Raw genomic sequence first — 19,772 nt, 5'->3', positions numbered from 1 at the left:
CTGATACAGAGGTCAAAAGTAACCAAGTACATTTACTCAAGTACAGTATGCAAATTGGGATAAATAATGTGAATAGGCAATGAATAAATTAGGGTGCGTTTAATGATGAGGTGCAGAAGTATTAAAGTATAACCTCACGTCACCAGGCTTCCTGGGGGAAAGCCTGGTCTTTGTTTACAGGTCGTTTGATCCGGTCTAGACCGGATGATATCCTACTTTTCCTCCATTGAATTGATCTAATGACCAACAGATTGACTCATTGGTGATTTATTAATTAATAATTAATGTGTGTGTGTGTGTGTGTGTGTGTGTGTGTGTGTGTGTGTGTGTGTGTGTGTGTGTGTGTGTGTGGGCGTGCATTCGCGCATGTTGTGTGTCAGGAGAACATCAGAGTCTACCAGAGGTGAAGGCAATGTTGGTTGGTGGAGAACAGGATCAGAGAAGCATTGCTGGAAATCACATACTGCAGGAGAAAGTGTTTAAACAAATTCCATTCAAGGTGAGCAATATTATATGAATGTGATGTTATAATGAATATCCTCACTCGAAGTAAGTAAACAGCAAAGGGATCAAATATGTTTTCTGAAGATAATGTCAAAAGTAAGGTTTGAAATGTCACAACACATCACATCACAACGTTGATAAACTCCTGTGAGGAGAGAATGAAGTAGTTTTGTTTATTATGACTAACATACAGTAAACTTCATATTCCAGGAGTTTAAAACCCATACTAAACTGAAAGAATGTGTCAGACAACAGAGACGAGTTGCTGGAAGAAAAGTGAGTGTGGTGAACTGTCCAGACTGGTCGACTACACCTCCATCACAGAAGATCAAGCACATCCTTCAACACGGTGTGACTCTGTGTTCTCCTGAACTCCATGCTGTCCTGTTGACTGTTGATGTCAGGTCCAGTTTCTCTGAAGCTGACAGGAGATCAGTGGAGGAACACATGGAGCTGCTGGGGGTCAGAGTCTGGACACACACACTGGTTCTGTTCACATGGGGATTCTGGCTGGGAGAGAAATGTGTTGAGGAGTACGTCCAGTCTGAAGGAGAACCTCTGAGGTGGATCCTGGAGAAATGTGGCTCCAGGTACCATGTTCTCCAATTCTTCTACTGGGACATTTCAGAGATAGAAGAGCTGATGGAGAAAATAGAAGACATGGTGATGAGGGACAGAGGACAATTTAGACCTTCAAGACAGATGATCCCTCCTTTCGGTCTTAGACTGAAAGGAAGAACTGAAGAACAATGGAAGAACAGAGAGCAGGAGATGATAGAGAGGATGTTGAAGTCTGTGGTGACGGAGACAGATGAAGCAACCCTGCCAGCTGTCAGGAAAAGGAACAGCATTAACGTACTTCCTCCAAGTAGTGAGTATCAATATCTTGTTTGCAGCATATTGTCATTGTTCCTGTGCACGAGCGTGCATGCCTGCATGCGGGCGTGCATGTGTGTGTGTGTGTGTGTGTGTGTGTGTGTGTGTGTGTGTGTGTGTGTGTGTGTGATGATAAACTTTTGGGTGGAAGAGGTTTAATGTCAAAATGACATCATGGTTCATATGTGAGACAGAGACATGTAGAGATGTTGTGCTGGGCTGCAGGGTTTTCACATCCAGGTGTGTTTCAGGCGCCGTTCACACTGCGTTTTTGCAACGAGAATTCCGCCAAAAGGAAAAGTCAGATAGACCTTCCGTTCAGCATTTTTGGGGGTTAAAAACAGAACGATCTTAAAACGCAGAAAAAGAAAAGCTGACTCAGCCATCCCCTCGCGTCACCGTGTGAACAACAGAAACGCAAAAAGCAACAACACATGTGGGAAAGATTTCTAGGCTTTTTCTCGTCTACTAATACATACTGAATGCCCTTCTCACCACTGTGGCTTCGTGGCCTAGTGGACAAGGTTTTGCCTTTTCAATCCATGCGCCCCGGGGTTGCGTCCCGCTCGTGTCACTTCTTTTTGCCACCGCAAACACCTTTTCTCTCTTTTTTAAAAAATAATAATTATAATAACTTTATCGCCGAAAACAAAAAAAAAAGGTTGTCCGTGGTGGCGGAAAGAAGTGGCCGAGCGGGACGCGAACCTGGGGTGCATGGATCGAAAAAACAAAGCCTTAACCACTCGGCCACCAATAGCCACAGTGTTGAGGAGGGCATTCAGTATATAATAGTAGAGAGAAAAAAGCCTAGTTTCTGTTGTTCACACGGTGACATGGACACTACATCATTTCGGCTTCATATGAACGCTTGATAAAAGGCAAAACGCAACGGCGATATCCCGGGACCTCGCCGTTTTCTCTACAGAGCGTTTCAGTATGTACGGGGCCTGTATTCTCATTGTAAATCTCTTGCTGTCTGTTGTCTTCTGTTCCAGTGAGTGGTGGAACACGCTCTTCAGGATATGACACCACAAGTGAAGCTCCCACCCAGACTGATGCTGAGGTAAGTGTGAGAGTGGAAGATGTTTCATAAATGAAACTTTAGTCTGACATTAATCACACACATTTTAATTCTCATTCCTTTTATATAATATGTTATTTTTAAGTCTGTGGTGAAGGAGCCAGTAGATGTTGAATCAAGCCTGCCAGCTGTCAGGAGAAGGAACAGCATGAAGTGGCTTCCTCCAAGCAGTGAGTATCAATATCCAGTCCGCATTATCATCACTGTCAGGTGGAAATCTTGTATGTTCAATAACGTTACAAAATGAAAAACCTGTGTTTCAATGGATCCAAGTGGGTGTATTTTGAAAACTTGGAGGTAAGGATCTCTCTGTTGTCTTTTGTTCCAGTGAGTGGTGGAACACATTCTTCAGGAGTTGGAAACATGAGTGAAGTTTCCAGCCAGGCCGATGCTGATGTAAGTGTGAGAGAGGAAGATGTTCCATTGCATCTTCACAAATGTTTCAATAAAACACATTTTAATCTTTATTTTAGTTTAAGTCTGTGGTGAAGGAGCCAGTAGAATCAACCCTACCAGCTGTCAGGAGAAAGAACAGCATGAAGTGGCTTCCTCCAAGCAGTGAGTATCAATATCCTGTTTACATCACTGTCAGGTGGAAACCTTGTATGTCCAATAGTTACTTTTAAAAAAAAAGTGTTTCAATAGATCCAATTATTATTATTTACTCACAATCTTGTTAATACTTTTCATTGGATCAATATTTATAAAAAAGGGAGCCTATTTTCACTACGTATTAAATTATGAAAAGACAAAGGTGATACGTTTGTAATTGTGCGTGCGTGCGTGCGTGCGTGTGTGTGGATGGATGGATGGATGTATTTTCATGAAACGTGTGGAGAATGGTCAGTAGGTGGAAGAGGTCAAGGTCAAAATGACATAATGTTTCATATTGTAAACGTCTTGCTGTCTGTTGTCTTCTGTTCCAGTGAGTGGTGAAACACGCTCTTCAGGATATGACCCCTTGAGGGAAGTTTACAGCCTGGCAGACACTGATGTAAGTGGCATCGATTGATTGAAGTATTTATTAGAGGTTTGCATATAATAGGGAAAGGTAGTTTCATGACAGTACAGTTCACTGGTACAAACAAGGTCAACTAAAAGGAAACTCAGGTAAGTCTTGCGGCTAATTTCCTTCTCTTTAACTCATATAACATGAATGACAGACAGATAGAACACAGTACTATGCAGTAGATATCTACAGAAAAACAAAAAATTAGCAAAATAAAAGGTATTTACAAAGAAGGGTCAGGTGGAGATGTTTCATAGACGAAAATGAAAAAATAAAAAATAAATCACACTCATGCATCATACATATGGATTTATTGTATTGATGTCAATTCGGCATCATACACATGATGATTGTAAAAACAATGGCCCTATATGGCCCTATTTAGAACCTATATATTTATTCATGGTATTTTTTACATCATACGTCATCATGGTAAAAACCTTAATTCCTTTTTCCTTCCTGGCTCTTACGTCTTTATTAATATTTCATTACATGTAGTTAAACTTGGTGTTCATTGATGTATGCAAGTATCTGTTGTTTCAGTCTTCTTACGGAGGACCCTCATCCCCTGAGACACGACAGAAGACCCTGTTTGAAAGAGTGAGAGGAAAGAAAACTCTAACACCAGAAGAATGGAAGAAGAGAGAGGAGGAAGTGATAGAGAGGATGTTGAAGTTTCTGGTGACGGAGCCACAAAAACCAAGTAGTGAGTACTTTTATCCTCATAACTTTGTCACATTTGAATCGCACATTTTAAATGTGCGTGAGTAGTCTATGTCCGTATGCATGTGCATGCAACTTAAGCATGCATCCTTGCATAAAATAAGAATGGACAAGTGTATTTTCATGAAACTGGGAGGGAATGATCAGTAGTCTGTCCTGAAGAGATGATGAACTATTGGGTGTAAAAGGTCAAAATGCCATCATGGTTCATAATCAGGAACAGAGCCATGTAGAGATGTTGTGCTGGGCTGCAGGGTTTTCACATCCAGGTGTGTTTTTATTTTCATTGTAAATGTCTTGCTGTCTGTTGTCTTCTGTTGCAGTGAGTGGTGGAACAGGACTTTTATACCGCTGGTCACCTGCCAAGGTCTCTGATTGGCTGATCAAACATTATGAACCCATAGCAGCCTCTTCAGGATACGACACCATGAGTGTAGCACCAAGTCAGGCAGACACTGATGTGGTGCGTGTGAGAGATGAAGATGTAGATGTAGGCCTACCTTAGGCTTGATTTTTACCAGGGTCGTCAATTGGGTATGGCAGGGGTATGCAGCTGCCATACCCTGGGTCCAGGGGGGGAAATAAAAGTTACTTTTAAATATAAATCCATGAATGTCTCTTTGTCTATCTTTGCTGGTTATTATGTTGTTAAATTACAGTAAAATAACTACAAATGCAAAATGTAACAAAATGGTCACTTTAACTATTCTCCACACTTCTCCCCATCTTGACAAAATGGTATATTCCCAGGTTCCGTAGGTCAGCTGCACAGGTGCAATGCATTATTGTTAATTGTGGCACATTTACTAACACGCCAAGTTTAGCTGCACTTGAACCGTTCCAGGCTGCCATATCCAGCCCAAGAAACCGTAGAAACCTGTGTAAAAAACTGCCAAAATGCTCACAACGCCTCAAGGCGTTGTCCGTGTTATACAAAATCTAATGCCTCTTATCCATGAGGACTCCCATCTTTGCCATACCCTAGCTTTTGCTGAACTGACGCCACTGATTTTTACATTTGCCAAAGTAGCAGATCCACAAGCTCACAAATAGCCCTATTCACGGCCCGCCCACTCAGCTTCCCCCTGGTGCTGAAGTCACGTTTTGAAGGGTAAAACCCTGCTAAAAGCCCATAGAGTTAACACCGAAATCGCACATTTAATGCAATTTCCGAATATTAAAGCATAAAATACGGCTATAGCATGATCAAGAACACAAGATAGTAAAAGGTACAAAGCATTATAATTTACTTTACTGTTCGAAATAATGATTTGTTGGCTTTAAGACCAGCTATTTCTGTTATAGTTTCCCCTTCTAAACTGACGTCAGCACCAGGAAGTTGCTGAGAAATTTGCTGAGTGGGTGGGCTGTGAATAGGGCTAAATGGTGATTGGAATTGTGTTCTTTTCAGTGTACTGAAGCATTCAAATCAGTTCCCTAAAACGTAGGCCTACCTTTGAGTTGTACAGATGAACATTTGTGTCTGTCTATGTAGCCTATTAATATGATTATTTCTACACTGGTTGGTGTTTAGGTTCATGTTTATTTTGCAGTTTTGACATCAAGAGCTTTTTGTTTAATTTTAGTTAGAAAATATGTATATTATCATGTAGGCCTATACATATTTCAATGTTGTTGTATAGTACATAAGTCAGCTTATAGAAGACATTTTGTATCATCCAGGTGATACATCAGGCTGATATTTTCAGTCAAGGATGACATGATGGTGATGTTTTCCTTTCTTAAATCTTTAAAAAACAAAACTAAAAAAAAACACGTCAGTCGCATTAAATTCATTAGAATGCTAGTTGGGCTCTGAACATGTTACAGTGCATACATTTCCAACCATGTGAGCTTTCATTGGAGATAAAATGTATTTCAACATTATTACAATAATTTTGTACAAGCTCAAGATTATTGTTTTGCTTTTTGTTGCATCCGGTATATTACTGTACACTGTTCCACTACCAGAGAATAAATCCATGTAAAAGTATGATACTGGAAATTATTTTTATTATGTTTCATATATGACTTTATAGTTTTATAGTATATGCCCTGTCTGATACAAGGACAAAAACAGAAGTAGTTTGAAACAAGTCAATAGGTGACAAGATTCAACCGCATCAACCAATAAAAATGTTTTTACTGCTTCATCATCATCATCATAATATTATTATGAACTATTACTGTAAATGACTAGTTAAAAGGTACTGCTGCCATGTCTATTTTTGTGTTTACAGTTGGGAATATATTTGCTAGATGAGTAGCTTTGATAGCACCGATTTCAGTCATGGAATTTGTTGGCTAACACTTCAGATACAGCTGGACCAGGAGTCAGGACATGTGTTCCAGCGCTCACTCTTTCAGCCAGGTGATCAGGTTACATATCCTACCTGGGATTGGAGCCAGGGTCCCCCATGAGAGCACTGACATTATGACTGTTGAACTAGAACAGTGTTTCTCAACCTCTGCATGGGCACACTTTTCATGTCCCAAGAATCCATGGACACAGAAACATAATACAGGGGTGTAAATATTGTCACTGTCGCACAACAGTAGTGAAAACAGCAGATCTACAAGCACACACAACGCCTCGCACCCCGCGAGGCGTTGTGTGCTTGTAGATCTGCTGTTTTCACTAGTTTAAATCATTTTTAAATGAAATACAATACTGGCTTTCAAGCAGTTTCAAGGGGTACACTTGACCCTTCTCAGGGGCACACCCAAGGTCCCCAGGCACAAGTGGTTGAGAAACACTGAACTAGAATGTGTGTGGGAGTGCAGTACCTCTTGTCAACCAGTAGGTGTCCTACCTGACCACAGGATCTAAATGTCAGAGCAGGGAGTCCACCACTGCAGATGTGCTACAGATTGGTTAAAATAATGTGTTATTCATCTTATAGATCGGTTACAATGCGCTAAAAACAATTACATGAAATAAGTATAGTTAGATATGATTAAAGTTGGGATCGATCCCCAGTCTTCCACTCGGGATCTAAATGTCATAGCAGGGAGTCCACCTCCAACCACTGCAGTGCTGTGCTAAACAGATTGGTTAAAATAATGTGTTATTCACACAAAAAAGTGATGGATCGCAGCTTTACGCACCAAGTCCATTATTTAAATCAGCGTGGTTACCATATTTTAGGTGTGTCATTACACAGGCCAATATATTTAAAATGTTTAAATTTTTTTAAACAGGTTCAGGAATTGTAAACGCGATGCGTTGTCATCTTATAGATCAATTATTTCCATGCCATATCCAAAGGCAGCATTCAGGAGTCTCTCGAAATCTCCTGATCTTGAACGCAGTATTTTGCGTTGAAAGAATTTGTCCCGTGTATCAATCCATGTTGCATGCTGCAACTACAGTAAAGCGTGGGTTTTCAAGTGGGTGACAGGGCACCCTGGGGTGCCGTGACGGCAGTCCAGGGGTGCCACGAGATCATTTGATAATATTTGGAATTCATTTGGACACTTGAAAAAAATATATTATTTAGTATAATATTAAACTTGAAGTTCAAAGTTATTTTCAGTCAGTTCTAACCAAAATGGCTATTATCTCAACGTTTCCCTCGCAACATAATCACTAAAATATCGTCACTGTCGGGGAGAAACCTTGTATCTCCAAGTTTCAAATGTGTAAATCTTTTTCCCTGCTTCATCATACAAGACCGTTGCACAAGACTAGTGAAGTCTATACATAAATATATAAATATAATACTTAAAATGGTGACGATACTTTGTATCCATTACAGTTTATTGAGGCTTTTCAATAAAGTAACCAGTGTAACAGTAGCAGCACATAATATAACACACATAGATGTGAAAATGTAAAACATATTAAAATACATAAATCATAAAAACAGTTGATAAAAATGTTGATTTCACTAGTGATTACTGATTGGTGCATATAATAAAGTGTTTTATATAAAAGAAAAGTGTCACACAATGAAAGGAATTATGATAGCCTACTTAGGCCTACTTAGATTAAACACATTCAAACGTCACATTTATGAACAAATTGCAGCTCATCCACTTATGACATCACAACTGACTGACAGAAGGCACCATACATGTATATGCATAGAAACGTCTTAACTAATTATCTAGGATAATGAATTGATTATCTAGGCAAATTAATTAATCATCCAGGCTAATGAACCCATTGAGGCCTGAGCCCAATTCAACAAATGCCTCCTTCTACAGTTCTCACACTTTCAAGATTTTACAAAAATATCAGATCCACAAGCTTAACACTTGCAAGATTTTATGAAAATGATTCAAAAATAGCAGATGTACAAGCACGGCACGAAGTGATGCACAGTGTGCTTGAAGATCTGCTATTTTCTGAAATGACAGACGCTCTCCTGGTTTTAATGGGTGAATTAATTATCTAGGCTAATTAAATAATTACCCAGGCTGATTAAATACACAATAACTTCTTGATTCAACCATTATTGGCGGTGATAATAAAACCAGCAATAAGCCATGTGTGTTGGAGCCATGTAATGAAGGTCTTTCAACCATTCCTGGAGTGTAATCTAAACAAGTTTCAAGGAGTTGAGTGGGATACATAAATATAAGTCTTTCAGCATTGTGAAGGGAAAATGGGTTGGCAAAACTATCTGCCCTTTCTGAAAGATAGATACAATGATTTCTACTGAATAATACTCCCTTCAGCTTCTCCGCCCGTTCCAAATAATTGCCCGCCACTCATTGTAAATGAATTACTAGGACGCGTAAACCGCCTCCTGTCCGAAAGGCACTTGAGTTAGATTGTTTTTTGTTTTGTAATGACCCCCCCCCCCCCCCCCCCCCCAAAAAAAGTATTATTTTCTATCAGTTGCTGATAGAACTAAGGCTCCGTACATGCGGCAACACTGTAGAGAAAACGGCGTTGCGTTTTGCCTTTTATCAAGCGTTCATATGAAGCCGAAATGATGTAGTGTCCATGTCACCGTGTGAGCAACAGAAACGCAAGAAGCAACAACGCATGCTAGGCTTTTTCTCTAATACTAATACATTCTGAATGCCTTTCTTAGTACTGTGGCAGGACAGATATCCACTCGTCCGAGACAGTTTGCCCTCCTGGCCCCCAAGCTGTTGAATAAACTTCCTGTCGCACTTAGAACAACTGACTCACTGGCTAGCTTTCGCCGTGGACTGAAGACTCACCTTTTCAGACTCCACCTTGACCCATAGCACTACTGAAACACTCAATGACCATAGATGAAGCTAGTCAACATTCTTTTTTTTTTTTTTTGGGGGGTTTTCTCTTTACTGATTTTATTGTTTTAGATTGACTAGCCCTTACCCGTTCAAATATATGAGCTCCGAAATTATGTGCAGTGTGTGGGTTATGGGATGTGCACTCAGTATATGAGGGATGGAAAGTAAGGAGGAGCATCAATGTAAGAAATACCCGTTTCGTTTAATGGCTACAGAGATACTGTCTCTCCCCCCCCCCCCCCCCCCGCCCGCCCGCCCGCCCGCCCCCACACACACACACACACACACACACACACACACACACACACACACACACACACACACACACACACACACACACACACACACACACACACACACACACACACACACACACACACACAGCTGGTTAAACATGTTGCCTCATGCTAGATGCAGAATAGATATGCCTCATGCTAGATGCAGAATAGATAGTAGATACACCACAAACATGCTAATATACAGCATATGATTTGTGAAAGTGACAAACGGGCTTCACAGTTATGTCAGGTGTGTTCATATGCTAATGGTGATGCGATTTCAGATCAATTGCTCCAGCCACTGAGGAGAAACGCTGTTTCAGACAGACAGACAGACAAACAGACACTCACTCAGACATTCGGAAAATTATGTTTGATATTCATATGCATTTGTTATATTGTTGTTGATGTTCTGACATGTTATCTTGTTATTGTAGTAATGTATTATCTGCTTATTGTAAGTCGCTTTGGATTAAAAGCATCTGCTAAATGCCTAAACTGTAAACTGTAAACTGTTAACAATTTAGTTTTACGATCCATGTGCCCCGGGTTCGCGTCCCGCTCGGTCACTTCTCTCCGTCACCGCGGACAACCTTTTCTTTTTTTCTGGCGATAAAGTTATTATTATTATTATTACATTTTTCACATAACTCGGTAACGGCAACGAGTCGGCTCATCACCACCGTCATGGATAATAATGTAATAATAATAATAATAACTTTATTGCCGAAAAAAGAAAAGGTTGTCCGCGGTGGCGGAAAGAAGTGACCGAGCGGGACGCGAACCCGGGGCACATGGATCGTAAAACCAACTCGTCAACCACTCGGCCACCAAATCACAGTACTAAGGAGGGCATTCAGTATGTATTAGTAGGAGAGAAAAAGCCTCGCATGCGTTGTTGCTTCTTGTGTTTCTGTTGCTCACACGGTAACGTGAGGGGAGAGAGGAGTCAGCTTTTCCACCCTACTCTGCATTTCAAGATCGTTCCGTTTTTAACCCCCGAAAATGCCCTTGTCGTCTGAACAGAAGGCCTATCCGACTTTCACTTTTGTGGAATTCTTGTTGCCAAAACGCAGTGTGAACGGCGCCTAAAACTAACCCCCACATTCCTTTAGTTTAAAAAACCCACAAAGCCTTGAATTCATGGAGATGTATTATGTTTTTGTCTCATTCTAGAGACAGAATCAGAATCAAGGTGAAACACCTGGAAAAAAGTCCCAAAATCCGCTCGATCTACATGCTCACAACACCTCGCGTTGCGAGGCGTTGTGAGCATGTAGATCTGCTATTTTCACAATTTCTTCCTCTAATATTTGACAGTTTGACCAATGTTTAATTTGTCATTTTAGAGGTATTAAAAAGTTCTCAAATTTTCACTTTAGAAATGTGCAGATACCCTCTATAAACTTAAACTTTATGTTGGTTTGTTTACTGTTGAGAGAGTTAATGTTGCACATTAAGTTAATCATCTGGGGACCCCCACAAAATGATTCGGGGACCCCCCAGGGGGTCCCGACGCACAGGTTGAGAACCACTGAATTAACCAACCCTGACCCTGCTGACCAACAACCCACTTATCTATACATCAGCGGTTCTCAAACCTTTTCATGTCAAGGACCCCCACACTTATATGCATTTGGCCTCGGACCCCTTCTCAAAGATTAAGGTTAAGGTTAATTACAGGGACCCCCCAGAAACAAAGATGTGATTTTAAAACGTTCATTTTAACTCATCTAGTGCCTTTCGCGTGATGTCACGCGATAAGTAATATATTACTGTAACGGCGAGTAAAAATACCTAGTACAATGGCCGACGCTCCGGAGACGAAATCCGCGCTGATTTGTCATCATCACGGCTCCACGAGCACACAATAGTCATCCCATAACATTGAGGTGGACGGCCGATCTCATCTTTAATGTCCATTATCTCAAAACAACACTTTAGAAGCGAAGATGGAGGCAGATGCTCGCTTATAAAACACATGTATAAACGCTCCTATGCAATCCAGCATGGCACCACGTAAACAATGTTCGGTTCCGTCGCAGGATCCGATGACGTCAGACCGGAAGTACTTCCGGTCTAGACTTCTGGCCTTCAAAATAAGACAATGGCCGTTAATGGGGCCGGGAGGGGGCACTCTGGACCCCCTAATCCGTTAATGTCCTGGGCTCTGGATGAGTTAAAATAACATATAGTATTCAAAGATTTGCTAAAAAGTTAACGATACAAATAAAATAAAATATCAAACCTAAAATGACACAGATGATTAACCCATTTAAACCTGGTGTTCTACCTTTCCAAGCCTCTGTGTCTCATCAATATTTGCTATATGTAATTATAGCAACATTATTTATTCGATTTTGTTTTTAATAAGAACTTGAAGGTTTTCAGAAACCTTATGCCTTTTAGAAGGCGTTTTTAGAATCAGCCTTAGGTCTAAATGGGTTGATCCATTAAGACCTGAAATTACTGAAAAATAGCAGATAGACAAGCTCTCGGCACAGCACTGAGTGCCGCGCTTCGAGCTTGTAGATCTGCTATTTGTTGAAAAATCTTAAAAGCGGCTTTAATGTTTATTCAAGTCTCCAGACGAGATGCTGGGCTTCAAGATGAAACCCTTCATCCTCAGCCAGATGTTCTGAGACTGTGATGTTTCTGGCTCTAAACATCTGCTGATCAATATTCACGCTGTGGAGCGTCTCCCATACTTTGGTTTACTATTCTATACTCTACATCATTATTGCACAGGTATAGAGGAGAACTGACGCCTCAAGCAGTATTAAGTTTAAATAATAACGTCTTTGGAAACACCTGGATAATAAAGCTGATTCCGATAAATCACATTTTAAATATAGTCCAGAACTTTGAACTAAAAAAACAAAAAAAACTCCCGTCTACGTTTTAGACGATCACAGCTTGTTAGTTTTAAACTCTGTGTCGAATTGACACAAACATTACAATTTAAATGTGTTTGTATTAACACTAGAATTAAAATGTGTTAATCTTAAATGCACACTGACATTAAGACTAGAATTAAAATGTGTTAAATCTTAAATGCACACTGACATTAACACTAGAATTAAAATGTGTTAAATCTTAAATGCATACTGACATTAACACTAGAATTAAAATGTGTTGCTTTAAACTGATCATAAAATTAAAAATAATAATTAAAAGATTAAAAATGTTAAACCGATCTGAATATTAATGTGAAAATAAAAACGATACTCATTTTAACCACATGAACCCTAGAGTGTGTTTTCTGGGCCTGGTGGTGAGAGCTGAACAGACGGTAACAAAATAGCAGATCTACAAGCTCACAACACTTTGTGAAAGCGCATTGTGAGCTTGTAGATCAGCTTTTTGGTGTGTGTGTGTGTGTGTGTGTCACACCAAAAAAGTGACAGTTTGGTTAAGAAAAACACACAGGTTCTAGTATATAGCCCTGGGGGACTCCACTAACAGGGATTCTTAACCCTTTACGTAGAGAGACAGAAGAAAAGGACGAGGTCGATGACCGAGCCCTGAGGAACACCGTTTCCGCTGGATGCTCACAGGATGACACAACTGGAGGAGGCAGCTGTCTCACTGCTGAGAGACAGACAGACAGACAGACAGACAGACAGACAGACAGACAGACAGACAGACAGACAGACAGACAGACAGACATACAGACAGACAGGTAGAGAGATAGGCAGACAGACAGACAGACAGACAGACAGACAGACAGACAGACAGACAGACAGACAGACAAGACAAGACAATAAAATGATGATTAGTTTTATGTTTTCTTCCCTCTTCATAACGATACAATGAGAACTATTTTAGCCACTTGACTTCTGGACACCTGTGATGATTGTGATTCTATGATCTAAACCAGGGGTTTTCAAAGTGGGTGACGGGGCACCCTGGGGTGCCGTGACGGCAGTCCAGGGGTGCCGCGAGATAATTTGATAATATTTGGAATTTATTTGGACACTTGAAAAAATATTTAGTATCATTTTAAACTTTAAGTACAAAGTTATTTTCAGTCCGTTCTAACCAAAATGGCTATTATCTCAACGTTTTCCTCGCAACATAATCACTAAAATATCGTCACTGTCGGGCAGAAACCTCATATCTCCAAGTTTCAAATGTTTTTTTGGTAAAGCAAAGCCCTGCTTCATCATACAAGATTGTAGCACAAAACTAGTGTAAACAGCCGATCTACAAGTGAGGCGTTGTGTGCTTGTAGATCTGCTGTTTTCACTAGTTTAGTACATTTTATAGATGATGAATACAAAACAAACGGTTTTGGACATACAAGGTTTCCACCCGACGATATGCTATAAATATAAGGTGCTGGGAGTGAAAATTATAATGTAGGGGTGCCTCGGATTAAAAAACATTATGGGGTGCCCTGAGACAAAAAAGTTTGGGAACCCCTGATCTAAACAGTGAATAACAGGTGATTCTATGATCTAAACCAGGGGTCGGCAACCTTTTTATTATATATCAGGATGTGATAATCATTAGACTCAAAGCAATAACCCACCCAATCTCCTAGAATCCCTCCCCAGTCAGAGTTATAAGTTTGAATGAAAGTAGAATTATTTGCAGGATGCAACTGACTAACCCCCTTTTTTGAATGTTTAATTTTAAAGAAAAAGAAAACTCACACAATATTTTTGACACGATTCTATAAATGTCTTCTAAATCAAGGGTCTTCAATAGGGGGTCCGGGACCCCTAGGGGGTCCTAAGAGTTACTATAGGGGGTCCTCCAAATCTTTGAGTGATAGAAACTTTTTTTCTCCTTTTTTATGTTAACCACTTGAACACTAGCGTCCATATTCTGAGAACTTTAGACAAAAATAGCAGATCTACAAGCTCACAATGCATCGGCCATTTTCAGCAAAGAGCTTTGGTGTAGAGGGGAAAAAGAGCAGACTAAGTACAGAGTGAAAGATCAAGTTTTTTTTGTTAATTATTGACATTTCAAGTGGTTAAATATCTGAAAACACAAATTGACATGAATCCAAACATACACTGATAGTTGTGCTGTCAAACAATGAAACTATATGGAATCTATGAACAGGTTGTGGGGGCCCCTGCTTCATCTGTGTCTCAATTAAGGGGTCCTTGACCTGAAAACATTGAAGACCCCTGTTCTAAATCAGTTTTTCATGTAAAGTACCCCCAACATTACATGTATTTGGCTGCGGACCTCCCCATCTCAAAATATGTTGTTCCAGGGACCCCCACCACATAGTTAACCTGAGGCGCAGTCCATACGACTACGGCTCCCGGTTGAAGATGAAGACGGCGGCTTTGCGTCTCTTTCTGTAAAGCTTCCTGAAACAATGACGTTACAGCCTAAATCTGTCCCTTAATCCGCATGCACCGATTCCATCTGTACAGGAAACGTTTTGGAAAGGACTCAGTGTATCGTCTTCGTGTATATGGAGCCTGAGTGTGTGTGTGTGTGTGTGTGTGTGTGTGTGTGTGTGTGTGTGTGTGTTACCTCTCCAGTCTCCTCCTCTTGGAGGCCTCGGGTTCATCTGAGCTGCTTCCACCGCCGTGCGGGTTCTGAGCATGCTCAGTGCGCTCCTCTCTCACCTGGAAGGAGGGGCATCATGATGTCATTAGAGAAAGAGAAAGAGAGAGAGAGAGAGAGAGAGAGAGAGAGAGATGGTAAATTAATATTAAAATGTTGAATATTGAAAAAAAAAAACCATTTGAATATAAAAAAAAGAAAAGAGAAAGAAATCCGGTCATACACCATTGTACTAGAGAAACGTAACTCTTGGTCACGCACGTACTGTAGAAGGATATAGCTCTCTTGTGTGTCATGCACGCATAGCACTCACATTGCATGGTGCAGCTGCTAGCCTGCTACTGACTCTTTCACCCTCTGTGAGTTACAAACTGTTGCAGAAAATAGATCTGCTAATTTGCCAACTTTCTCTTGATATGAAGGGGGGAGGGAGGGCGGGAATTGAATTTCATTAACACAAAAAAGACAGAAGAGATTGTTTTTGGTGCACCACTAGATACATACAGATCTCCCATTACTATTCATGGTGAACAGATCAACCAGGTATGTTTGTATACATACCTCGGAGTAGTAATAGAACATCTTTTGTCATGGAAAGATCAGATTGAATCAGTGTGTAAGAAAACAAAGCAAAGAATCTACTTAGTTCGTCGTTTAAGATGCCTCATGCCTGTATTTGAGAAAGATACTGTCGTCTACACTCCTTTCCTTTTGAAATGCTCCCAGACCGATATACCTCTGTTGGCTATGTGTTCTGTTTTGTGTACTCCGACGCTCGTTGTCTCATCCTCCCCGGTGCAACCGGTCCACAGACCCCACTGCGTAACACTAAAACAGCTGTCTCTCATTCACCGTTCTATTGGACATGACATAAGACTACTCTCTTGCGCCTCCCAGAGTTTGTTTAACAAAATCACATCTCCATAGCCAAACAACACTATCCAGGTCCAGAAAAATGCGATCATATTATTATGAAAATTAACCGTGAAAACGTTAAGCATAACCGGTTATTTCCTTAACGGTCGGCTAACCGGTTAACCGCTGACATCCCTAGTTTAAGATCATTTGGTGCTAGTAGACAGATTCTTCTCATGTTTTTTCACTTCTGTCATTATGAGTGTTCTTCAGTACTGTAGTACCACCAGGTATGGATGCTTGTCTGCAGCCCTAAAGTCACAACTGCTGCAACAACTGAACATTTGTTCAAAGATAGTTGGACAACCACTGCAGAGGCTATATACGACTACTTACGATAACAGCATTCTAAGGTTGGCAAGAAATATTACCTCTAACAGTAGCCATGTGTTGCATAGAGAATATAGGTTGCTGCCTTCAGGAAGGAGATACGGGGTTCCAGCATACAATAAGGTCAGACTAAAAAGGTCCTTTGTCCATCAGTCGACTTTTAAGACTTAATCAGGGAGTTTGGCCAGAGGTAGGCTGGGCGGTGGACATTGCACTTTGTCTGTATTATCCTTATGTATGTAAACCTGTCTTTGTTCCTTTGTGTCATTGTGTTTGTATATATGTTGTCGCATACATGGCCGCTGTGTCGCAAGACAAATTTCCGTGTGAACTGACAATAAAGTACTATATCATATCAATTTCTGAGGAATGTTGACAGAGAGAGAGAGAGAGAGAACTGGACTCACCTGTGTTCTCTTCCTCCCAGGGGTAATGGGTGTGTTCTCGTTCTCCTTGGGGTCTCCCAAGGCAGAGTGCAGGGGCCTGGGAGACGTGGGGTCTCCCGGGGCAGAGCGCAGGGGCCTCCTGCACAGATCGTCTCTCTGATGGATCACTGTGTTCTTAGACCTCAGCTTCCTAACAACACACACAGACAAGCTGTCAGAACCTTCCTTTAAACACCCTGGACAACGCTCCACACGTCCCAGACTCTTCTCCCTCCTTTAAGTATCCTACTGTTGATGATATGTTCTTGGTTTCCTATGATCCTAAGACTCCCTAAATCGGGAGATAAGCGACCGTCAGGTCGCATACACAAACACTTTGCGTGATTTTAAGGCAAAATCTGTAGGAGCAGTGTCCAGAAATGTGAAAAAATCGGCCTGATGGTGGTGCTAGATGGGACAGATGCATATTGATGACATGACTGTAGAGATACTGTGTACCGCTTTCCGTGATTTTAGGGCAAAATCTGTAGGAGCAGTGTCCAAAAATGTTTTTTGCAAGAATCGGCCTCATGGTGCGGCCATGTGAGAAATGAGGGGTGGAGGTTGTGGTTTGGCAGCCAAGGAGTGTGTGCGCAAAGTTTGGCATGGATAGGGGCAACGGTGACGGAGATATGAGTTGGGCAAACGTGTGACGTGATGTTTGAATGCTCCACACGTCCCACTGGCCAGACTCTTCTCCCTAACCTAAAACGAGTCCCAGACTCTTCTCCCCCTTTTTGGTGTCCAACTGTTTAGACTGATAATACGTTGATCCTAGTTTACTATGTCTATGCATTTAATCGCTCTGGATTAAAAGGATATTTCACTTTCAACATTGTATTGTCTATTCAGGCTTTTATGAACAACCCAATTTGCTTGATTCAGTATTTAGATATTTGATATTCATTTTATCATTACTCCAGTGGAGCGCCGCGGGCCTGTTATCACGTGCAGGGACACTTTTGTAACCCATTTTTTCACCCAGTGACAACATTTTCTGGGGGTAAAATGTGCGCGGTGTAATTTTTTTTTTACCTTTTTCAGGTTGGGTGAATTTGCACGATTCTAACACGGTTAAACAATGACGACGTACTCATACATATACAATACATGCAGCAAAATTTGACTTTGCCTACCACCGATTGTTCTAGATATAATGAAGAAAATGTAATCTACAATAAAAAATATAATATAGCCTACAGATATAGTTATAGTAATGTCCTAATGTTTAGGGACTTGTCTTTTATAGACAGGCATAGACAAAGGCACAAGCTTGTAGCTCGTTTAGCTACGCTTAGCTACATGCTAACGCTTAGCTACATCATCAACAAACGTATCGGCTATAATCCATTATGTCACGTCACCGCATCGATGCAGAATATAGTGCACGACCGCATCGTGAGGCAAGCGAATCCATTGAAGTCCACAGTCACTCCAAGGCTACAGCACTACGCGACCACACTACAACAACTTTGCGAGTTTGCGACTGCTTTGAGCTCTCTGCTCTGTGGCTGCATGCAAGGGAAAGGGAGCGCTTGATTTGTTAAAGAATAAAACTTCCCTCTTTCCCATCCACCTTCAGCACTACTGTACTGACAAAACGGACGGAGCCGAGAATAAGAAATAAACGCTCCTCTTCTCACTGCTGCTCAACGCAATCTTTCTGACCACACGACCCCCCCCCCAAACATTTTTTAACTGATCTGAACAATTCACACAAATGACCATTTTGGAATAAAAACGGCGATTTTCGCCGAAAAGCTACAAGCCACTAGGGCTGTGAAAATTTGCCAAAAATAGCATTCGAATATTCGCCTGAAAATCCCCCGTATATTCGAATAAATTCGAATATTCGAAAATATCGAATAATTCGAAGCATCCGAAATTCGAAGCCCTTTATTCTAGACAGTCGCTTCTATCGCTTTTCTTTTTTTTTTTACTGTGTGCAGGTCCGCGTTGGTCAGGGACGTGCAAAGAATGTTAAGAGAGGCAGGGGCTGACATTTCTAAAAGGGCTTTTTGGTGGACAATTCTCTGTTAAAAGGGCAGGGGCTCAAGCCCCGTTTGATGTATGTGTGCACGTGCCTGCGTTAGAGCAGAATCTGATCCTCGTTGCAAAGCGTCACTCACAGCAGCCGTGATTGAGTTGAGTTGGAACAGCCACGACATGAAATGAGCAATTATAATCACACCAATGGATTATGTTCTGGTTTGAACCAAATTAGATAGTCTACATTAAGAGCAGTGTGAGTGACGGAGGGAGTTTTACCGTTATTGCGTGCGGGGAGATTGACTCGGTGAGAGAAGAAATCCATGCTTTTTTATAGTGTTTTCGGTGGAGAAGTCTCGTTGTTGTATGCCTTCCCGTCACTACCGAAACGAGTCGCCCGTTTCAGCTTAACTCGTTAATCATTCTGAATCAACGTGAGCCAGTTTAAAAGCACTGTGTGTGCACTGTGCACTGTCTGCGAGGCGGACGAGTGCATCTGTCTCTCCACTCCGACATGTGACGGCCAGTGTGTGAAGGGAAAGTGAAGCAGCTGGAGGTTTATTCTTCGCTGTATGACGGTGTCGCTAAATAGGCACCCTTAACACATGGGCGGCCAAGGTTTATAACATTTATAGCTGTTGCTGGTGCCACCATTGACTTACGTTATGTTTTGATGAGCCCCGCAAGCTTCGTGCGTGTGCACGTGCGTGTCCAGAGAAGATTGAGGAGGTACTCCATTTGTTTACAAACGCTCGCGAAACTCGCGGTAAAAAAATCGCGGTAAATTCGCGGTAAAGTGTCGCCGTGAAAACAATCAGCTCTCTGCCTCCATGGGGCTGTTTTTACCTCATTCTCAGATAAAGCCGTTCTTATGT

At 41.2% G+C, this 19,772-nt stretch overlaps 1 protein-coding gene across 1 annotated transcript in view; it reads right to left on the bottom strand.

The window, feature by feature from the left end:
• Positions 1–14,978: 14,978 nt before the first annotated feature.
• Positions 14,979–19,772, bottom strand: part of arhgef39 (Rho guanine nucleotide exchange factor (GEF) 39) — a gene marked incomplete at its 3' end in the record, with an annotated part of 38,959 nt that continues 34,165 nt past the window's right edge. The window contains exons 10-12 of the mRNA XM_080747532.1: positions 16,891–17,059; positions 15,206–15,300; positions 14,979–15,036 (exon numbers count right to left, since the gene is read on the bottom strand). Coding sequence (XP_080603658.1) covers positions 14,979–15,036; positions 15,206–15,300; positions 16,891–17,059 — 322 coding nt within the window. The remainder of the gene's footprint in view (positions 15,037–15,205; positions 15,301–16,890; positions 17,060–19,772) is intronic.

This window comes from Nannobrachium achirus (assembly GCF_963921795.1).
Source record: "Nannobrachium achirus genome assembly, chromosome: 18".
In the NCBI taxonomy this organism is placed as follows: Eukaryota; Metazoa; Chordata; class Actinopteri; order Myctophiformes; family Myctophidae; genus Nannobrachium; species Nannobrachium achirus.
Note: the sequence above shows the minus strand (reverse complement) of the source record. Positions and strands in the feature narration are given on the sequence as shown.